The 22,124-nt window shown below is 37.9% G+C and overlaps 1 protein-coding gene across 4 annotated transcripts in view; it reads left to right on the forward strand.

The window, feature by feature from the left end:
• Positions 1 to 22,124, forward strand: part of LOC131211207 (muscle calcium channel subunit alpha-1-like) — a 35,610-nt gene that overhangs the window by 9,171 nt on the left and 4,315 nt on the right. For 2 of the 4 annotated variants that reach the window (XM_058204599.1, XM_058204600.1), the window contains exons 4-20: positions 1,589 to 1,741; positions 1,809 to 2,002; positions 2,178 to 2,754; positions 4,400 to 4,625; positions 8,157 to 8,367; positions 8,468 to 8,488; positions 8,565 to 8,664; positions 11,225 to 11,507; positions 11,698 to 11,801; positions 19,190 to 19,334; positions 19,599 to 19,895; positions 19,962 to 20,049; positions 20,791 to 20,898; positions 21,009 to 21,061; positions 21,149 to 21,295; positions 21,358 to 21,832; positions 21,898 to 21,999. In XM_058204599.1, coding sequence (XP_058060582.1) covers positions 1,589 to 1,741; positions 1,809 to 2,002; positions 2,178 to 2,754; positions 4,400 to 4,625; positions 8,157 to 8,367; positions 8,468 to 8,488; positions 8,565 to 8,664; positions 11,225 to 11,507; positions 11,698 to 11,801; positions 19,190 to 19,334; positions 19,599 to 19,895; positions 19,962 to 20,049; positions 20,791 to 20,898; positions 21,009 to 21,061; positions 21,149 to 21,295; positions 21,358 to 21,832; positions 21,898 to 21,999 — 3,284 coding nt within the window. The remainder of the gene's footprint in view (positions 1 to 1,588; positions 1,742 to 1,808; positions 2,003 to 2,177; positions 2,755 to 4,399; positions 4,626 to 8,156; positions 8,368 to 8,467; positions 8,489 to 8,564; positions 8,665 to 11,224; positions 11,508 to 11,697; positions 11,802 to 19,189; positions 19,335 to 19,598; positions 19,896 to 19,961; positions 20,050 to 20,790; positions 20,899 to 21,008; positions 21,062 to 21,148; positions 21,296 to 21,357; positions 21,833 to 21,897; positions 22,000 to 22,124) is intronic. The other 2 variants (XM_058204601.1, XM_058204602.1) reach the window with 1 other exon arrangement.

Here is a 22,124-nt window from a genome sequence, read left to right on the forward strand (position 1 = left end):
TAACAAAAAAAAATTAGGACACTTAGGTGGAAGTATCATGATTGGGCGATATTTTTCATGATATGGTATAGGTCCCCATTTTAGAGAACACAGCACCATGAATGCTCTCCAGTATATATCAATTTTCCTTGGCCAAGTTAGTCTCTTACCTTAAACCATATTGAAAACTTGTGGAATACTTTGAAACAAAAGTTATCTGGACAATATTTTTCAAGATGCATTGTAGCAAAAAGTGAAGCAGGAATGGTATTCCATTCCAGCAAAAACTTGTCAGGATTTGGTCGATTCACTGCATGGAAAATGCATGAAGTGCTTCAAACCAACGGCGGATACGCGAGATACTGACTAATTTTGAAATATAATATTGACTTTTGATATTAGCAAAAATGTAAACCGTGTAAATTCATTAAAATTTGCCCTATACGAAGATTTACCTAGTTCATTGGCCAGGTACTTTTAGGCCAGGTAGCTTTCTATTGTAATAATCAAATTCCTAGAATTTTTCACCTCTTAGATCATCTTTATTCAATTTTTACTGTGAATAATACCGTAATACCTGTGAAGGATACTTTTTATATTTATATTCCGTCACAATGAATGTGCACTATGGTTTTTCTTCATACAGAGACGAGACAGAGAGCGCGCAACAGCAAACAACTGTGGGCTTCTCTTTCTCGCTAATGCAGCGTCTCCTCCCCAAGTAAAAATAACCCCCACCCCTTTCTAACGGACGCGTGAAAGAGGATAGGGGGGCTATGGTTTTTCCCTTCTCGAGAAAGGCCTTTCACTACGAGCAAAGTTAAGCGAGTTTTCAGTTCACTCATTCTCGCGAAACTTTTGATGGTTACTTAGCCGTCATTTTTATAACTGTCAAATATAACTATTGAAACGATCCGCGAACTCAGCGTAGTATCCTAATAACGGACAGTGAATAAAAAGCATCTTACACCTCCTTAAGAATGCCGCGACCAAGACGGTCGAATCTTTCTCAACAAAGCAGTAGTGCAAGAAGGATGCGAAACATTGCGAATACAATGACTGAAGAAGAACATACAATTGCCCGTGAAACGGCTCGGTTGGCAGCGCGAAATCGGCGAGCGTAAAATAGAAATAAACAAGTAGAAAATTTTCAACAAGATGCTGATTTAAATGTCCGCTCAGCGGTTGTACCCGAAGAAGAAGCTGATTTGTATCCAGCGGCGTTTCGATATGATTGCAAAGTTAAGTACGGCGAGCATAACAGCGTTCGCATTGGACCAATAAACGTTCGTTGCGACAAATGCGACGAGCGTTACCAACTGCTCTATCACCGTGGGCCATTACCTTTGGGGCGGAACAAAGTTCGCCGGGTCTGCTAGTTTCAGATAAATGCAAAATTGTTTGCGCTTATGTCAAAACGTTTATGCATCAGCGGACACGTAACAACCGTTAGCAAACGCTTTGTAACGATAACGTAAACGAGTTGACATTTGTAGCTCCGATTTGCGCTTCGTGTGAAACCCAGTATGCATTTTAAATGTTTTTTCATCTTTTCTTGATTTGAATTCTAAATATTTCTATTCATTCTAAAATATTTCTTTCTGAAAAGGCCTACAAGTGGTGCTTAATTCTATTTTACGTGCCATGGTTCCGTTGCTGCACATTGCTCTGTTGGTACTGTTCGTAATAATAATTTACGCTATTATTGGATTGGAACTTTTTTCCGGAAAAATGCATAAGACGTGCTTCCACAACGTTACAGGTAACTTAATGTTTGCAAATGTGAATAGGAAATGAATACATATTTATTTTACTTCTACCGTTGCTAGGAGATATGATGGAAAATCCTACACCATGCGGTGAGGGGGGCTATCAGTGTACCTCGATTGGATCTCAATACGTCTGTCGTTACTACTGGGAAGGTCCCAATGCTGGCATTACCAATTTTGACAACTTTGGCTTATCAATGCTGACTGTATTTCAGTGCATCACTTTAGAGGGATGGACAGACATGTTGTATTACGTAAGTCACGTTAATCATAAAATAAATAAGACTGTTGAATACTATAATATATATAATAATATGTTGACGCACATGTAGTAAGTTACTATTATTTTCCTTTATATTATGCATATCCTTTTTTAATAATGTAGCTTGTATTGTTTATTGTTTCATTTTATTCACTGACGGCCTTTAGATTGAAGACGCGATGGGAAGCAATTGGCAGTGGATTTACTTCGTATCGATGGTAATTTTAGGAGCGTTTTTCGTCATGAATTTAATTCTTGGTGTTCTTAGTGGAGAATTTTCAAAGGAGCGCACGAAAGCAAAGTCTCGTGGAGATTTTCAGAAGCTCCGCGAAAAACAGCGTATCGAAGAAGATTTGAAGGGATACTTGGATTGGATCACGCAAGCAGAAGATATAGATACGTACCAGGATCCTCCATTACCGGGGAAAATCCAAGATAGTAAAATAAACAGCATCAATGCAAATATTGCAAATCTGAGTGAAACCAGGGCCGATGGATCACCATTTGACTCTGCAAACGACAATCCGGATGCAACAATGGACAGTGTGCAGCAACCTTCGAACTCGTGGTATGATCGACGATTGCGAGCATGGGACCGACTAAATCGTAAAATGAGGCGGGCTTGTCGAAAAGCTGTAAAATCTCAAGCATTCTATTGGTTAATAATTGTTCTGGTATTTCTTAATACTGGCGTGTTGGCAACTGAGCATTATCATCAACCAAAGTGGCTGGATGATTTTCAAGGTAAGGATCTAAATATAGCAATAATATGTTATTAACGAGCTGTTACAATACGAGTGTATGGGAGAACGAACGTTTAATAATTCGATTAAAAGAAAGCTATATGTTATTATTTTTAGATGTAGTTACATTAGTGTGGAGCACCAAAGCACAGTGATAACGATTCGCACTGCATAATTGCACGTTCTATCGCCGCACGATACCAGACCGCTCGACTATTACGTAACTCAACTTGATCGTTATGGTTTTAATAAATGATATCTAGTTGCATTCGAGCGCCTGGAGCTCCCGAATTTTGGAGTAGTGGAACGATGGAAAGTAAACTGACATACAGTAACTCGATACATACTTGCAGGGAGCCAACCAAGTACGCCCGCATGTAAGCACGAATTTATCTAATTGATTGATTGTACGACTGTTTGCCGAGAAAATATTTTTTACGACCGGTTAAGCTGCACCGGTTAAAAAAATCAGTTTTGCTGACATAACAAAAATGTTAATAGTTCACTAATCAAAAATGTGTATGATGACATAATCCCACTTACACGGCTAATTCGATTCAATAATTCAAAATACATTTTAAAATAAAGCTACTTAAAATCTCTGCTCTTGTTTTAAAGAGTTTTAAAGTCATGGGCCAAATTTAAAAAAACCGGAAACATGTCTACAATATTTTGTGCTTTTAAGCGGTTTTTCAGAGGCTGATATTGAAAATTATGTAGATGCTTGTTGATGAAAATAATTCACATCGATGGCAAAACCGTTTTTCCATTCACCATCGATGGTTTCAATTCCTGAGCGAAAGATTAATAACTGACCGTAGGCTTTTTCGATTGCAACCGACATTTGAACAAAACAGGAACCCTACTTTTAAAGTGATCCTTTTTTTGACGAAATTTCTGCATTAGTCATACCAGCGAACTACTAGTACAGACTATATAGTACCAATCCTTACAATTTTTCAATATGCATGACTCATCCTGCAAATATACTGTTGTTCTTTCTTATACCTAACTAAACAAGTAATACTGCTTACAGCTCTTACGGAAACTGTTTTGTCTTAGTGTTTGCTCACTTGTTACTCTTTATAATACATAGTGTGATCACATTACATCTGTTTTATGCTTAAAGCATTTATCTAGCTATACGTGGGCTGTTCAACAATTTTTGCGACATTTGCATTTCCGCGGGCTAGAAGATGTGAACGTCGAAAAACCATGTTTGGTCGAATGAGAACAGTTTTGCTTACAGTTTTCTTTTTTTTTTTTTATTATGAGTTGTTGCCAAAGAATAGAACAGTCAATAAAGAATATTTTTAAGTTAACACTAGTTAACACTAGTTTTTAAGTTAACACTAGTCAACTCTTGCCTGAACTCACAACACACAATCTGCCGTACGCCGTCAGTCTTTTGGTAACTCTCCCACCATCGGGCTGTCCACATGACTCACATAAATTCTATTCAAAATTATATAATACGGGTACAATCATACATGTCGTTTTTCCAAAATTATACAATTTTCCCTCTCAATAAACCACTTAAAAGCACAACGTGGCTCACAATATAAATTTATCTTATGTTTAGAGGCTTATTTCATGTCTGATATCACAAAATGTTTACGATTTACTCCATTCATTCATCCTTTCAGAATATACCAACATGTTTTTCGTGGCGCTCTTTTCGCTTGAAATGTTTCTTAAAATGTACAGCCTAGGATTGCAGGGATACTACGTGTCGCTCTTCAATCGCTTTGATTGCTTCGTCGTCATAGGCAGTGTTATCGAAGTGCTGCTGACCAACACTCAAATGATGCCCCCATTAGGCATATCTGTATTGCGTTGCGTTCGTCTGTTGCGCGTCTTCAAAGTGACAAAGTAGGTTGTAAACATCGTAAGCCTTATTTGCTCCTTGAATAATAATAGTATAAGGTTGAGGAAAAGGAAATCCATTATTTTCTCGATTCTCGATGGCTTTGGAGATCGATATATTGTAAAGTGTCGATCATAGATCAAAGTTTATGCTCGTTTTCAAGCTTGCACTGCAGATTTTAAAAAATCTTTCGCTGTTTTGTCTTTGTTCCATTACCAGGCATTATCAAAACGCATCGGAATACCTTAAATACAGTTTTTTAAATCCCCCAAAAATAATGGATTTCTTTTTTGGCAACCTAACATTATGAAATAGAAAATTGAAATTTCCACAATCCTTTTTCGAGTGTACTTATCTTGGAATATGAATGTTAATGCGTATTCGAATTCGGGTTCTGTATTCGGATTAGTAACTGTATCTGGGGGGCCAGACGAAGCACAAACACTCGATTTGACTCGATTTGAACACCCAAATTGTTTGCGCTTATCTGGGGAGCTACATGAAGCGTAACGTAATGTTTTTGACATTACAGATTAATGCCAAAGTGCTGCCGGGACGTTTACGGGTCGGCTGAGGTGTAAACCCGAGCGTAAATACTGTTTGCATACGCTTTGTTTACAAACAGAGGATAATGTAAGTGCTGAAAAACAGAAAAATATATACAGAAATCGGACTAAAAACACGAATGTAAACACGTTTGACATTTCGTTTTTATATTTTTGCTGCCACACGAAGCGTAAAGGTTCTGACTTTTTTACGGTCCAAATTACGGCTCGTGGGGCGGCCCAGATAGAATTTTTAGTTTTGGAATGTTTAAAAGCAAAGGAAATTTATGAACGAATGCTGAAATAATATCACGGCTCTTTGCCTTCAATTAATACAATAAAAAGATGGGTTGCGGCGTCGGAAAAATACAGTGTAAGCAATATTTTGACTGAAGTATTGGGTCTCAGAAAGCTGTGTGCACAATGAGTGCCGCATTCGCTAACCATGAAATAAAAACGCATTCGAATGCAACTTTCTCGGCAACATTTAGAGTGTTTTCGAAAGGATAGACTGAATTTTGTGGCTCCGAAAAGAGTATCGAAGCACTTGGCTCACCCCAGCCATTTTAGTATCAAGATCCAGTGATCACTCCCGGTCGACTGTCCTCCACTACTGGCCAATAAAATAGGTAAAAGTATTTAAGCTGCATTAATTGATCATTTTTCAAAACCTATTGCATTCACAGGTATTACAATGATAGCACAAGATAGTAGTACTAAAATAAGATAAAGATAGTCTAAAAGAAGTGAAAAATTCTAGGAACTCGTTCCTAGGAAGGAACTGCTTTCTATTGTAAAGCTGTTAAAAGTACCTGGAAAAAGTATCAATGAAATAGGTAAATTTGTGTATAGGGCAAATTTTAATGAATTTACATGGTTTACACTTTTGCTAATATCAAAAGTCAATATTTTATTTCAAAACCAGCTGTTCCCGGTGCGCGTCGCCACGCCTCATGCCTACCTCGTTTCTCGATCTGGCGTTTCAAAGGACTTCCCGAAGACGTATCCGATCAGCTTCCCTTCTCATTTCCCGTTGCTCCTACTTTTAAGACGATCGGGCTTCTCGGTGACATGTTTGTTCAGTTTCCTTTTCCGCCTCCCGTTACTCTGTTTCAAATGATAGAGTTTCCCGGTGATGTATCCGATTGACTTTCCTTGCCGCTTCCCGTTGCATACATCGCACCAGATTAATTAGACTCACATTGTTTGAACATTTTTCGAATTTTGCTGAAATTTATCCAAATTTTGTATGGGAGCCCCCCTTTGTAAAGTGGCGAGGGGTTTCAAACATTCACCAGAACAATTCCCATATTTTCCCATAACATTCACCGTAACTCCAATATGGGAACCCCCTCTCCCGGGAGGTGTCAAATGTACTTTTTTCTATTATATGAAATCTAATCTAATCTTATGAATTATGTGAAATCTATAATCTAATCTTCCTAATTGATATCTAGAAGGTTGTAGCAGTCCGGTGCTATCCACCTCTCTTTTTTCTCTATCTCTCTTCCTCTATCTCTTTCTCTCTTTCTCTTCTTTCCTCTCTTTCTTACCTTCTTCAAAAATCAAAAGCAAACTATGCAGTTCCCCACAACACCACACTACTTCAAGATGGATGGAATGACGGGTGGTGATAGGTGAAAGAAGATAGAAAAGGCTTTTAAGTGAAGCCAATCGATTTAGAGACCTCCAAAACCTAAGAAACGATGCCCATATTGCCCTAGGACGAATTTTAAGGATTGGGGTTGTATTGGGACTTTCCCTCGTCCTGCAAGGACCGAATTTTGTAACATGGTTTTTCAGGTGACCATCAACTATTGTGCAAGTTTTGATGAAATTCGATTCATAACTTGTGGAGTAATGAATGTTTTTGACAGTTAGTTGTTAGGGAGGTGAAATAAAGAGGGGAGTGCGGGGTTTCTAACCATGACTACGTCACTCCTCGGCTTCTAAAACCCCTGTATACCAAATTTCGAGTCAATCGAGTCCAGTAGTTTCGGAGTCTATCAGCCGCACACAAAAAAGAACTTCATTCTTATATAGAAGAAGATTAGTTAGTAACCCGTGTATGCGCCGTTGCTTTGGAGCACTTTATGCACTTGTCTTGGCAGCGAATCGACCAAAAGCTGACCAGTTTTTACTGGAATTAGTTTTACCATTCCTGCTGCACTTTTTGCCATAATTCATCTTTGCTTGAAAAATATTGTAAATATTGTAGAACTTTTACTTGAAGGTATTCTTCAGGTTTTCAATAGGGTATACTTATTACTCATCTAACGGATCAAATACTAGTCCGAAAGAGCAACGTCTGGTGTACAGGGGGGCCCATCCGGCATTTTCGAGATAGATTTTGGCCGGTTTTACGATGTGGGGTCGAGTTTTGTCATTTTTTAAAATCAGTCATCAAATCATTTTTTCAAAATCAAACACATATTTCATTTAAAAATTTGTTATATTTGGTGAGTAACGCTATCTTGTCTGAGCTGTCTGACTTGCTTCCGCTGCACTCTTTGCCACTCCTTGTGTAGCCTCGCTGAGATAACGTCCACACACCCGCTCACTCCGGAAAATCCTTCCTCGTTTAGACCGACTGAAGGATAAAATTCGTGAAAAAAGACCAGGTTGAAAAAAGAAAAATATCATTCTTCTTAAGGACAACGCACAATGGAAACGGATTTTGTGACCCTCACAGATTCTCACTTCAATTTTGCATTGATGTTCAGGGAGCCCATACTAGATAATAATGTGTTTTTGAAACCACAAGCTAGGGACGAAGCGTAACGTAATCATAGATTATTCTCTGTTTGAAAACGAAGCGTTTGCTAATGGATTTTACGTGTCCGCTGAGGTATAAACGTTTTAACGTTTTGATAAGCGCGAACAGTTTGGCATTTATCTGAAATGTCAGATCGAGTATTTGCACCCCATGTGGCACCGCAATATTGTATTATTCCTTTGATATCTGTTATTCTTTTTATTTGGATATTTTAGATATTGGCAATCGTTGTCAAACCTAGTTGCTTCGTTGCTGAATTCAATTCAATCTATTGCGTCGCTGCTATTGTTACTATTCTTATTCATCGTTATATTCGCCCTTCTTGGTATGCAAGTGTTTGGTGGTCGCTTCATCTTTAACTCTACGGACAATAAACCGCGCTCTAATTTTGATAGCTTTATGCAGAGCCTGTTAACTGTTTTCCAGGTAAATATATGTTGGTGTAGTTTGAAGTTATAAAAGAAGCTTTTTCCGTTACTTGTTCATTAAATATTCTATAGCGCATTTGTTTCATTTTATTTTTCAGATATTAACAGGAGAGGATTGGGTAAACATTTTAAAGCTATTCCGTTTTTAATGATCGATGAATGTGTATTGTATGTTTAATCAATATTTGTTCATAGAATGCGGTTATGTATGACGGGATCCAAGCATACGGTGGAGTGGCTTCGTTTGGAATATTAGCCAGTGTTTACTTTATTATTCTATTCATTTGCGGCAACTGTATCCTTTTAAATTACGTTTGTGAATTCCGATATTTACCCAGCAGAAAACAATATGTTTGGAAGACGTGCTTTACATTTTTTTCTATTAATGAATTGTGCAAGGAGTTCTGGCCGAAGGTAAACAATCTTAAGATGAAGGTAATAGTTTCGACAAGATGCCGTAAATATTGATCAGGATAGATAAATTTTGACAAAAGACGAACGTTTTTGAAAAGAGGATATACGTTTTAACATGAGATGAAATTACAGACGAGAGGCAAAAATAAAAAAGAAAACCCCTATATCATCGGCACTTTTACTAATTCGTCCAAGCGAAGTCTAGTCAAACGTTAAAATAGTCTATATTGTAAAACAGGTTGTCTATACAGTTCAATAGATATTATATAGATAGGTGTAGCAATAAATTCGTGCCGTTCTAGTTCAACATTTGTGACCTAACTACAACAATTAAACCTATGACTACCCTAATGAAAGAATTGTCCGTCGTTAGCAACCACTTTCTACCATATTTTAGATAGTTCCATAATTCTTAATAGAACTTCTTATCTTTACCAGCGATCCCCTCAGATCCCCTTTTTCAATACTTTCATAATAAGTTAATGTGCTGTCAAATCGTTACTCATGCTACGGAACAAATACTATTCCGAAAGAACAACATCTGGTGAATACAGCGGGGGAGTTCGAGTTCCCATCCGACATTTTCGAGATAGGTTTGGACCGGTTTTGCGATGTGGGGTCGAGTTTAGTCATTAGAAAAATTATCGTGTCTTTTATTTAATTCTCGTCGTTTTATGGCCAAAGCATTGCTGAAAATGCATTAATTGTTGTTGATGGGATTGTCCTTCAATAATTTAATCAGGTTTTAAAAGCTTAAAGTACACTACGTCTTTCATATCCCACCATATGCACATCATAATTGTTGCATTTGACCTTCGCTTTGGTCCCTTGCCGACAATCCATAGTCGCAGACTCCGCAGAGACAGGGCTCAGTTCATCTCAAACTAAAGTCACTTCATTTGTGAGCCCTTGCCGACGAACCATAGTCGCCGACTCCCTCAGAGTCCGGGTTTACAATGGTTTACAACCTCCAACCTCCCTGCCAATGGAAGTCCTTCGGAAAGGCCAGGGTTTGCATTGCCCAGGTACCATGCGGGACGAAATAGGCACTAGGTTTGAGAATTAAATTCAGTCTTAAATTTAAATTTAAATTAAGGTAGTATTGTAGAAAGAGGTTAATGTTTAGCTGCTGACCAACGCCTCTATAATACAAAATCCAATCCAATCATAACCGTTGCAAAGTGAAAATTTCGCTTTGCTTGCCATGGACCTGGTTCACCAGGGCTTTTTGCGTCTAGGACTATTCTAATAACTACCCACCAGTGACGATTCGGTAAAAGAATCCCTTTTTTCTGCCGTGCAAGCAGTAATGAAAATGTACTCCTCGCAAAACTTGACACGTTCTAATGCTTGAAACACGTGTTGTCTACACTTTGATCAAACAATCTATACCGCGTTAGATGCGCAACGATAGTAGCTATTAAACACATATTTTCTTAAAAAAATATTTTTTACATTCAGTGAGTAACGCCATCTATTGTACAACGGCACGAATTAATTGCTACACCTAATAGTAAAAAAGAACTGCAGCTACATTCATTTCAAAGATTCTCTACATAAATTTTCGAATATTTGAAGAAAATATTGGATTATTTTTGAAAACATCGCTACTGACGTAACTTTTTCAGTTGTTTCAGTTTTTTTCAGTTTTTCAAAGCATGTTTTTTGCCTATGCAAAAAAGTTTTCAAATAAGTAGTATATTGTAAATGTAGCTCCCAGCTGATAGAGCAGTCGGTAACGCTCGTCGCTGTCAATGCAGCTGGCCTGGGTTCGAATCCTGGGATCGGTTGTTACTCAACCGGCCATAGTTTCGATTCCCGATACCGGGGGTTGGCGCGGGACCAACAACCCAACAACTTTTAGCATATTACAAATTGCAGTTTATTACAAACTAGCCGACCTCGTAATCTACGTTCGGTTAAAGTAAAATGGATATTCTAATTGAACTCTCCAAAATACTATAAAAGAATGAGGCATGAATGACAATATGACATACAATTACAATTGTATGTAAGAAAATATATATAATAGGTTGAAGATTGCAAAAGGTTGTTGGTTGTTCATCACTTGATATTACTTTTTCTTAAATCAATCATCATTTCAATATTTTAAAAAAGCACATTTCGAACGCTACCGCTTTCGGTCCCCCGCTGATAGAGCAGTCGGTAACGCTCGTCGCTGTTACCGCAGCTGGCCTGGGTTCGAATCCCGGGATCGGTTGTCATTCAACCGGCCATGGTTTCGATTCCCGATACCGGCGTGACAAGGAGGGTTGGCGCGGGGCAAACAACCCCGCCCGTAAAAACGAACTGTTACGGTTGGCGCCAGAGATATTAACAAAAAAAAATGTGTCTGGTGCAGGCTAAGATCGCCTAGCGGTTGTAACGCCAAATAAGAAGAAGACATTTCGAACATTCCTTAACTTCTTTGTATAAAAAAGATATTTTACTAAATGTTTTCCTCGCAATTGCCGTCGACAATCTAGCTGATGCGGAATCACTGACAGCAGTTGAAAAAGATGACGATCCAGATACAGAGCTGGACAGTTTAAGCAACAAACACGATAACAATATAGACGATGATGACAACGAAGGAGAGGAAGAAGAAACACAGGAAGCCGTAGACGAAATCATCGGAGAAAACAATGGACTGCAAAGCAGGCTTGATCAGGATCTTCGTTTAAAAAATAACGATAATGAAATCGTGGACAAGACTAGTAAAAAGTTCGGGACATTAAGGGATATTTATTAAGATATTGTGTCAGATCGATTTATAAAGAAATCATTTGTAATCATTTCATTTGAAATCAAATTTGAGAAAATACTTGTTGATCAAACACAATATCTCGAAAAATCAGCATGTTGGGATATATATACTAATCAGGGTTTGCTATTACTCGTGTTCTGCTTTCAGCATTTTTGCCGTGAAATCTATCACCAGTGCCAACAACACTAAAACTGCATCAACCGCGATCGATGATACACAAAAAACGCGCATCAGTAGAGTAGTTATCAAAGGTATTCCAAACTTTTACGTATTTTACATGACTCTCAAGTTAATAACAATTTGACTCAGATCTTGTACAGTAGTATATTTTATATATATCAACCAATGTTTTGTGATTTTATTGTACTTATAATATTTTAACTTAAAAACATGTCTGCAACGGTTGAGAATTGATGCTTATCATACGAGGGTTGATCAACAATTTTCGCGACATTTGAATTTCCGCGAGCTACCGTTGGGTCCTCGCGAGCTACCGAGCTACCGATTTTCGTTGGGTTGCTACACATGTCAGTTGACTTAAGCGTGGTCCAGACGCTACGATACGATAACGATGTCTGGGTAACTGACGTCTCTCGGAGACGTCATTAATGTCACTTACGCAGATCTACAAATCTGAACAAACGAGCATCAATTTGTGAACAAATTTCAAACAAGTGCCAGTTTGTCGGTTGAACATGTTGGAAACAGCCATGGTTTGACCAACACTGTGTTGGTTTGCCTTAGCATTGTGCTTTTTGGTTAAAAAGCGAAAAAAGAACGTGCGAAGAGGTTACAGTGTCGAGGAAATAGCTTTTAAATGGCATCGTATGCCTCCACCTTTTTATTGCGATCACTATATTTTTTATTTTTTAGTTGCCAAAGACATGGCAGACTTTCGTAAATTTTTATAAATTCAGTTAAACACTTTCGCGAACGTTGACGAAGCGTCCAAAATATAAATAAGAGACCAAAACATAACATCAACAAGTCAACCGACAAACTGGCACTTGTTTGAAATTTGTTCACAAATTGATGCTCGTTTGTTCAGATTTGTAGATCTGCGTAAGAGACGTCAGTTACGCAGACATCGTTATCGTATCGTAGCGTCTGGACCGCCCATTATGGTGAAAAGTTCGGCTTCTTTGAGATATTAGTCAATTTTTGACAGGTGTTTTGCTTGGACAAGATTTGGTTCATCGTCGATTTTTGTCTCTGCCATGACAAATGATGACAAAGAATCTTTATCAAATTTTGTGTGATAGACGAAATGAAGAGCTCGGACGGAATCGAAATGTTCCTTGTGGCTTATAGTGAAGCTGTTAAGATCAAAAGCAACGTTTATTGGTGGTTCAAATATTGTTCAGAGGGCCGAGAAGATGTGAACGTTAAAAAGCTAAGTTTGGTCGGATGTGAACAGTTTTGCTTACAGTTTTCTTCGACTGCATGGACGTCAGTATCATGTGTAGTTGTCAAAGAATAGAACGGTCAATAAAGAATATTTCCTGCAAGTTATGCGCAATTTGCCCGAAGCAATCCGTTACAAATGTTTGGATTTGTAGGAAACCCAAAATTGGCTGTCGCGCCCTTGCTAAAACATCGTTGTTTCTGCCCGAATTTTTGGCCTAAACAACACTCTAGTGATGTCAATGCCACTTTATTTCCCAGATCTGGCCCACTGTGAATGTTTCCTGTTTTCTACTTTTTCCAAAACTCAGATTACCGCTTCGTGGTCAATTACATTTGGAGTAGACAAAAATCGACGATGAGCCGAAGCACGTTCAATTAAAACAGCTGTCAAATATTGACTGATTACTCAAAATGGCCCAATTTTTGACTATAAGTCACTGACATGTATAGCAACCTAACGCCACAAAAATCTGACATACGTTGCCCGAGATAATTCAAATATCGCGAACATTTTTGATCAGCCATCGTGTACCATACATTCCCCCTATTATGAAACTCGAACTCAAAACTCGAACGGTCATTTGAGTTCATTTTGCTGTAGCTTTCTCTTTCTGCCTTCTCTCTTGTTGTATTCTGCTTTCTCTCTTACTGTGTTCACTCGAACGGTCGAGTTCTCGATTCGAGTTTCATAATAGGGGGGATTATCATTCCATTTTTTTATCACCTAAATATGCTGACGCAATAAATGCCAAAATCGTCCTGAATCTTTCTAACCTCCTGGTTATTATCACCTGGTCTTAGAGCCGGAATTAAAATGGTTTTGTTCAGGCAGAATAAGGACAGACTGAAATGAATTTTTAATTAACTCAAACTTTGCATTCAATTTAATTAACTCCGGGATTCATACTCATGCCTTTTTCATCGTATCACTGTGGCGACAGACGATGCGTAACGTAATATTTTTGACATTAACGATTAATGCCAAACTGCTACGCTTCTGTCAAAACGTTTACGGCTCGGCCGAGGCGTAAACCCCGAGCGTAAATACTTTTTGCATACGCTTTGCTTACAAACAGAGGATAATGTAAGTTCTTATTTGCTGGTATAGCAACAAAATCGGATCAGAAAAAAATATTCAGAAATCAATTTATTTCTCTTCTATTTCTATTTTCTCGGATCACAAACACGAACGTAAACACGTTTCACATTTCGTTTTTATATTTTTGCTGCCATACGAAGCGTACACAGTTTGACATTAATAATTAATTTTACGCCAGTTTTCACGCTTCGTGTAGCGCCACAGTCAGAAGCGAATGAGTTTTTAATTCACTTCCGTACACCACACACTATTGAATAGGAAGCAAGCAAACGGACTTCAATAACGTAGACGTCCGATGTATCCGATGGTAGAGTTTCCCGCTGCTCGGTAATTTGGTCATTGAGTAGTTCATCAAAATGCTGGGCACATGCAGTAGAAATGGTGCTTCTTCTTTTCGTGTTTGTCTGTGGTTCGGTTCTGTAGGCAGATTTATGCGCGGTCCTACGACGAAGCTAGTTTCAAGCAAAGTTATAAACTAGACTAGATTTTTTATTTTATTTAAATCCATATTTTGTATTTTGCAAGCAGAAAAACGCGGTAACGGACGCCGTGTGAAACCCCCCTCACTGCCACTAAACCCCTGCTTGGTTCTCCATCCTACACCTTCCCTTCCGGAACTACCGTCCCCGGCATTACTTCAAAAACAGGGTGCGTCATCTAGCGTTCTTTTTTTATTTAAAGTTATTAAAAAAACTTCTTTTAGTTATTATAACCATTGTTATAACCATTTGAATTTCGGTCTTAAGTGTTGAGGTTTATTTGAAATGGATTTTCACACGACGTTAAAACAAAGATAAGTCCATATAAAGCAGTACAAAAGCGCTGCGAGGATGGGTTCTGCATAAAATGGATTTAGCATCTTTTTTCATATCAATACTGCTTTGTACTACATTCTTGACTTCATAACTTTATTTAATTGTGTTTTTTTCCTAGGAACGTGTTTTTAGCTTTTATATACCGCACAAAATTCACTTATAAGTATGTTTGTTAATTATTGCTGCAGCCAAAAGGAGTGCTTCAAAACACACTCCACTTCCACGACGCATGGCTCACATCGGTTTAAAAGCAAAGAAATATCGCGAGCCGCCGAAAACGGCTCTTTTCATTCTTTCAAACACTAACAGGTGAATGATGTTTTTATATTGATCAATTTCGCAATACAATAATAATATAATTATAATAAATATAACAACATTACTAATTGAAGATAAATCAGGTATAGACGTATAAAATCGCATTGTTTAAATATTGACTATAGTTGCTTGCTTTTTTTACCACATGCTTTTTTGACAACCACGTAAATGATTTAGGTAAGGTTTAGGTTTCGCAGCTTTTCATGGTTTTTCTGCTACCAGCTGAAAAAAACTGCTACAGAATCGCATTAAATGCATGCCGAAGCTTGTTTTTAGAAAATGATAATAATAACTTTTAAAATGGCGATTTCGACTTAACAAATAAAAATCGTTGGAAAACTGCATAGAAGATCGAGAACGCTTACTATAAGTATTTTGGGAGACAATAACCCTACGTTTGAAGAATGATATCCCTACATTTAAAGACCCTGGAAGATTGGAAAATAGGTTCCACATGAACTGAACGAAAAACAGCAGGAAAACCGAAAAACTACATGTGAAATTCTGCTCGCCAGCTACAAAAGGAACTCATTTCTCCATCAGATCGTCATTGCGGATGGAAAAGGCATTAATTTTAAGGTCAGTCCGGGAAACCCATCATCTTCGACTGCAAAAGATTGATTCGGCACAAAGACAATGCCGTGTGTCTGAAAGGCCAGGAAAGTGTAGTGTTCTATAAGCTCCTAAAACCCGGTTAAACCGTCAATACAGATCAACAAATGATCAATTTCAAACATTAATCGAAAAACGACCAGAATGAGACAGAAGATACGGTAAGGCAATTTTGCTCCATGACAATGCTCCTGCACACAGAGCAAAACAGGTTCAAGCTACAATCAAAACACTTGGCAGAGAAATGCTATCCCATCCGCCGCCGTATCCACTAGACTTGGCCGTTCCGATTAGCGTTTATAATATTTTCATAGATGCAACGCGCATGCCAATTCAATTAGGTAACAAAATTTACTTAAATTAAATTAACTTAGAGAGTAGAAATTCCAATTCCGCCAGGTAGAATGCCGATTTCTACGAGGAAGTCGAAATTGGATGACTAATTGGTTTGCTCCAAAAGATGAAGAATTCTTCCGACGTGGAATTCACGATTTAGCAGAGGGATGGAAGAAATGTATGTATAGCGATTGCACATACCATACTTTGAATTAAGAAAAAAACTCATTTCAATATAATAAGCATCTGATTTATTTGGAAAAAAATCGATTTTATACGCCTAAACCTGGATATGTTTCGTTTCTAACTGTTTTGGCAAACCCATACATATAAGAAACCTTAAATGTAAACTTACAATTGTGTATACCTATGTACGCTCCATGGTCTAAAACCAGGTCTTGTATTGTAAACATGGGCTGAAAAGTCCCGGGACATTGTCATATATGGACGAAAAAATTCCGGTTTGTTACGTTTAAACATTGACAAACACTGCCCAGAATCATTAATACGTTCTTGGTTTTGGTCAACAGTGAGCAAAATGCGCAGCCAATTTGAACAGTCCTTTCTCATAGTAAACTGTTCATGCAATATAACGCCAACGCGTTCTGTTGATATCTTTACAATGTCAGCTAATTGACGCAACTTCACTTTTCGAATTTCGATTCGATTTTGGGTATTTTTTAATGATTTCTAGTATTACCACCTGGTTTAAACGTCCACATTCAGCATCATCGGTGTCTCTACGATCACGTTTGACGTCAGCAAACCAACGTTGTTTTGTTCTTTCTAATGGAGTGACGTCCTCATAACAATTTTCAAGCCATTGCTTTGTTTAAACGGTATTTTGCACATCAGAAACAGTGTAACATTAACAAAGAAAAAACTGTTGATGCATGGTTCTAAAAATAACAAAATTAGTGTCACTTTTAGCACAACAACTCGCCCACTTATCAGTAGAATGTCATGAAATTTTGACAGCTTTCTTTTGATAGTTAGTAGTACCAACTGAAAATATGGTGAATGCAATAATACTAGCGCTATTTATGGGATCATGGGATTTTTCCGCTCATATGTTATAGGATAGGTTCATTAAATGCGATATTTTTGTGAAATGTAATGTTAGTCTACACTTACATCTCTGTTTTAATACACTCGACTTTATTACGCTTTAATTGAACTGTGCGGTATGCGCAGAGCACAACCTCTCGCATCCGCGTTTGGATTAAGATTAAAATTCGTCTTAACTAATCGCAACCTACTGCGACCTAACTGTGGTGGCGTACGTGACCCTTTTTGCAATGCTCAGCATAATCGATCGTCGCCCGCGTAGCGTGATCGTGTTTATGCTGAGTCTAATGTTTATATCGACCACACGAAGCGTTTCGGTGGTTCCTCTGGGTATTTGATTATTGTTTACCCAAACGCGATTCTTCGCTAAGAGCAACGTTCGCTCTGTTATATTGTTTCACGGGTCTGCCTTCTCCACATATACGTTGTCGCTCTAAACTTAAGGGGCTGCATCCACCACATTTGGCTTGGGTCGTTGGCTCTACGCTTTTAGAAAATTTATCTGTTTTACCAAGTCTACCAGACTGCAACCCAACGACGACCCAATGGTTTGATTGACGAATGTTTCACGGCTCCCTAAAATTAGCAAGACTCTGAAGTTATTATAATCAGTATATACCATAATACGAGACTTGTTCAAAGAGTAGATTGACATTGTTCTATTTTCGATTTTTGTTATGGCGTTAGGTTGCTACTCATGTCACTCACTTACGGTAACAAGTTCGCCAATTTTGAGTAATCCGTCAATTTTTGACAGCTGTTTGACTGTGCGCGTGTCTTGGCCTATCGGCGATTTCTGTCTATTCCGCAAAATGAATGACAAAGAATCAGTACCAAATTTTATGTATAAAACGAAATAAGGAGCTCGGGCGCAATCGAAATGTTGAATGCGGCTTATGGTGAAGCCATTAAGACCAAAAGCAGCGCTTACGGGTGGTTCAAATGTTTTTCCGAGAAGATTTGAACGTCAAAAAGCCAAAGCTCAGTCCAAACGCTACGATGCATCGCCACGATGTGTCTGAGTAACGAATATCGTAGCGATTAAGTTTGGTCGAATTTGAACAGTTTTGCTTACAGTTTTCGTCGATTACAGAGTTGTGGTGCATCATGACTTGTTTCTAAAAGATAGAACAGTCAATAACATATATTTCCTGCAAGTTATGCGCGATTTTTCGCGAAGCAATCGGTCTCAAAAGCCCGGATTTGTGGGAAACCCAACATTTGCTGTACCGCCCCTGCTAATACATCGTGGTTTCTGCGCGAATATTTGGCCAAAACAACACATTGATGATGCCGAACGGTGAATACGGTACCGTATTCACTAAGTCTGCCCCCCTGTGACTTTTTCTTATTCCGGAACTGAAGGAGGCCATGAAAGGACGACACTACGATACGATCTAGGAGATAAGCCCTTTCAGCCCTATTAAGGAACTCGAATCGAGAACTCGAACGGTCATTTGAGTTTATTTTGCTATAGCTTTCTCTTCCTGCCTTCTCTCTTACTGTATTCTGCTTTCTCTCTTACTTTGTTCACTCGAACGATCGAGTTCTCGATTCAAGTTTCATAGTAGGACCCATAAGTAGCCCGCGGAAATTTAAATGCCTTACTTTTGAACAGCCGTCGTATATGGTATATCCTAAGTGCAAACAACCTTTGTGAAATATATCCGGTTTGTTCAGCATTCTTCTGTAGTTTGTAAAGTACAAAAATAATAATAAACTATAGATACTGGTGCACCAGAAAGCATACAATAAAGGCTTTGTTATAAATGCAATGTTATAATATTAAACGTTCTTTTTTAATATTAACTATAAATGTTATAATTAATAACATTCCTGCGTACTTTAGTAACCGAGAAAAATTCAAGTCGCCATAATTGCTTACATATTAATGTCTTTATTAATAATTTTAAATTCTATGTATTAAGTTATGTTTCAGTTATGTTTGTTTATATACGTTTAGATGATAATTTTATTATTTCAGATAGCTGTGAAGCAATCGAAATACCAAATGATCACGTTTCTGTTCATACGACCTATGCCAAACGATTGTCAGAAGCCGTGGTATCCAGCAGCCCTATACCGGTATCGGACGAAAAGTCGCTTTTTCTTCTGAAACCTACAAACAGGTTAAGAGTGCTGTTCTTCATACCTCAAGCTACTTTCGAAATATGCAATTTTGTTAGCATACTTTATTTCGATTTTTTTAATCCAAGATATGTTCATGTTAAGTCGATGCAATTAAACCGTCAATGTGCTTCTCCACATTTATAACAGACCATTACGAGTATTTTTACTAAAAACTAATCGGCGCTGCTAAAGTCGTTTCTAAAATTTATCTTAATTGTCTCAAAACTAAAATAATAATTATTATTTACTTTGATTTGACCTAGATTCCGCCTGTTTTGCCATTGGCTATGCAATCATACCGTATTTGGTAACATCATTCTATTGTGCATCATGTTGTCGTCGGTGATGTTGGCTGCTGAAGACCCATTGAATGCGAATTCGGAGCGAAATCAGATTCTCAACCAGTTTGATTTCTTTTTCACTGCGGTCTTTGCTATTGAACTGATTTTGAAAGTAATTGCGTATGGATTCATCCTTCATAAAGGCGCATTTTGCCGTTCAGCATTTAATTTGTTGGATCTCCTGGTTGTCAGTGTGTCGTTAATATCAATGTTCTTCAGGTAGGGTAAACACTTGAAAATTGTTGTTTATTCTCACTAACTGATTCTATCTCAACGCTTATACAGTTCAGGCACCATATCGGTTGTAAAAATTCTTCGAGTTCTACGAGTTTTGCGACCACTGAGAGCAATAAACAGAGCAAAAGGATTGAAGGTAATGCAGCAACCTAGAAGTTTCTTACTCGGTAACAACCGCTTAGCGGTCTTAGTCTCTGCACCAGACTGTGGGGCTACATGAGGTGTTCCGTAATGTTTTTGACGTTACAGATTAATGCCAAACTGCTGCGCCTCTGTCAAAACGTTTACGGCTCGCGCGAGGCGTAAACCCGAGCGTAATTATTCTTTTCATACGCTTTGCTTACAAACAGAGGATAATTTAAGTTCTTATTTGCTGGTATAGCAACAAAATCGGAAAAAACAGAAAGAAAAATTCAGAAATCAATTAATTTCTCTCTATTTCTATTTTCTTGGACTAAAAACACGAACGTAAACACGTTTGACATTTCGTTTTTAAATTTTTGCTACCACACGAAGCGTAAACGTTTTGACGTTACAAATTAATTTTACGCTAGTTTTCACGCTTCGTGTAGCCGCCTAGAGAGACAATGTTGATCTCTGTTGCTCTGTGAAACGGTTCGTTTTTACGGACGGGTTGTTGACCCCGCGCCAACCCCTCGTTAAGACGTTATGGGGAATCGAAACCATGGCCTGCTGCATGACAACTGGCCCCGGGATTCGAACAGCTGCGTGACAGTGACGAGCGTTACCGACTGTTTTATCAATGGGGGCTAAACGTTTCTAAACTAAACGCTCTATCAACTTTACTTTATATAAATATAAGAGCTGTCATTTATGCTTTAATAATTTGTTTATAATTCTGATTATTTTTTTAAAGCATGTTGTACAATGTGTTATTGTTGCGGTTAAGACTATTGGAAACATCGTTCTAGTAACGTTCTTACTACAGTTTATGTTTGCTGTTATTGGAGTACAACTCTTTAAGGTAAGTAAAAATCAACCCATTCAAAACATTTGTGTTCTATGGTAATTTTCTATAGGAATTTCAAAAGGGGACAGTTGAGATTAGTTTCTTTTCCTTCTACGTCCTTTCAGGGTAAATTTTTTTCATGTTCCGACCGCTCCAAATACGAAGAATCAGACTGTCAGTGAGTAATTTTCATTATCTTAGTAAAAACCTATCACCTGAAAAATTATTACGTTTAAAATTCTACGTTTCTTATATATCTTTTAAGTGGGACATACCTGGTTTTCGAAGATGGTAATGTGGACAAACCAGTTTCAAAGGAAAGAGAATGGTCTAACAATAGATTCCATTTTGATGACGTGCAAAAAGCTATGCTCACTCTTTTCACAGTCTCTACCTTCGAAGGTTGGCCATCGTAAGTGACAACCAGCTGAAAATTATCCCATGTTTTTTTCACTTATCGTATGCTTTTCCTAGTCTTTTGTATGTGTCTATAGACTCTCACACAGAAAATTTCGGACCAATTTATAACTACCGGCCGCTAGTAGCAACATACTATATAATTTACATCATTGTCATCGCCTTCTTCATGGTGAATATTTTCGTCGGTTTTGTGATTGTAACATTTCAAAATGAAGGTGAACAAGAGTATAAAAACTGTGACCTGGATAAAAATCAGCGTAATTGCATCGAGTTTGCAATTAAAGCGAAACCTGTACGGCGCTATATTCCGAATGATGATAGAATACAGTACAAAGTGTGGTGGTTTGTCACATCGCAGTTGTTTGAATATACAATTTTTATTTTAATTATGGTAAATACTATTACTCTTTCCATGAAGTTTTATCGGCAACCACAGCCGTATTCTGAATGGCTAGACTTTTTTAACTTACTTTTTACTGCTGTGTTTGCGTTGGAATTCGTTTTTAAACTCGCTGCCTTCAGATTCCAGGTATTGAACAAAACAAAATAAGCATATCACTCGGAAGTTTAGATGTATTTTTGTTTTGCCTATAGAACTATTTCGGAGATGCGTGGAATGTGTTTGATTTCATCATTGTTTTGGGAAGTTTTATCGATATCGTTTATTCGGAAGTGACTACTAGTAGCGGAACAAAGGTACTTTTCAGGCAATGTCCGTCATGCTTTTAAACTTATAGTTTTCTTTCGAGTACAATCGTGTGGCTTTCCAGAGGTTCATATTGCTGTAGTTAATAATTTGCTTTAATATTCTTATCATCATT

This window comes from Anopheles bellator, chromosome 2, assembly GCF_943735745.2.
Source record: "Anopheles bellator chromosome 2, idAnoBellAS_SP24_06.2, whole genome shotgun sequence".
In the NCBI taxonomy this organism is placed as follows: Eukaryota; Metazoa; Arthropoda; class Insecta; order Diptera; family Culicidae; genus Anopheles; species Anopheles bellator.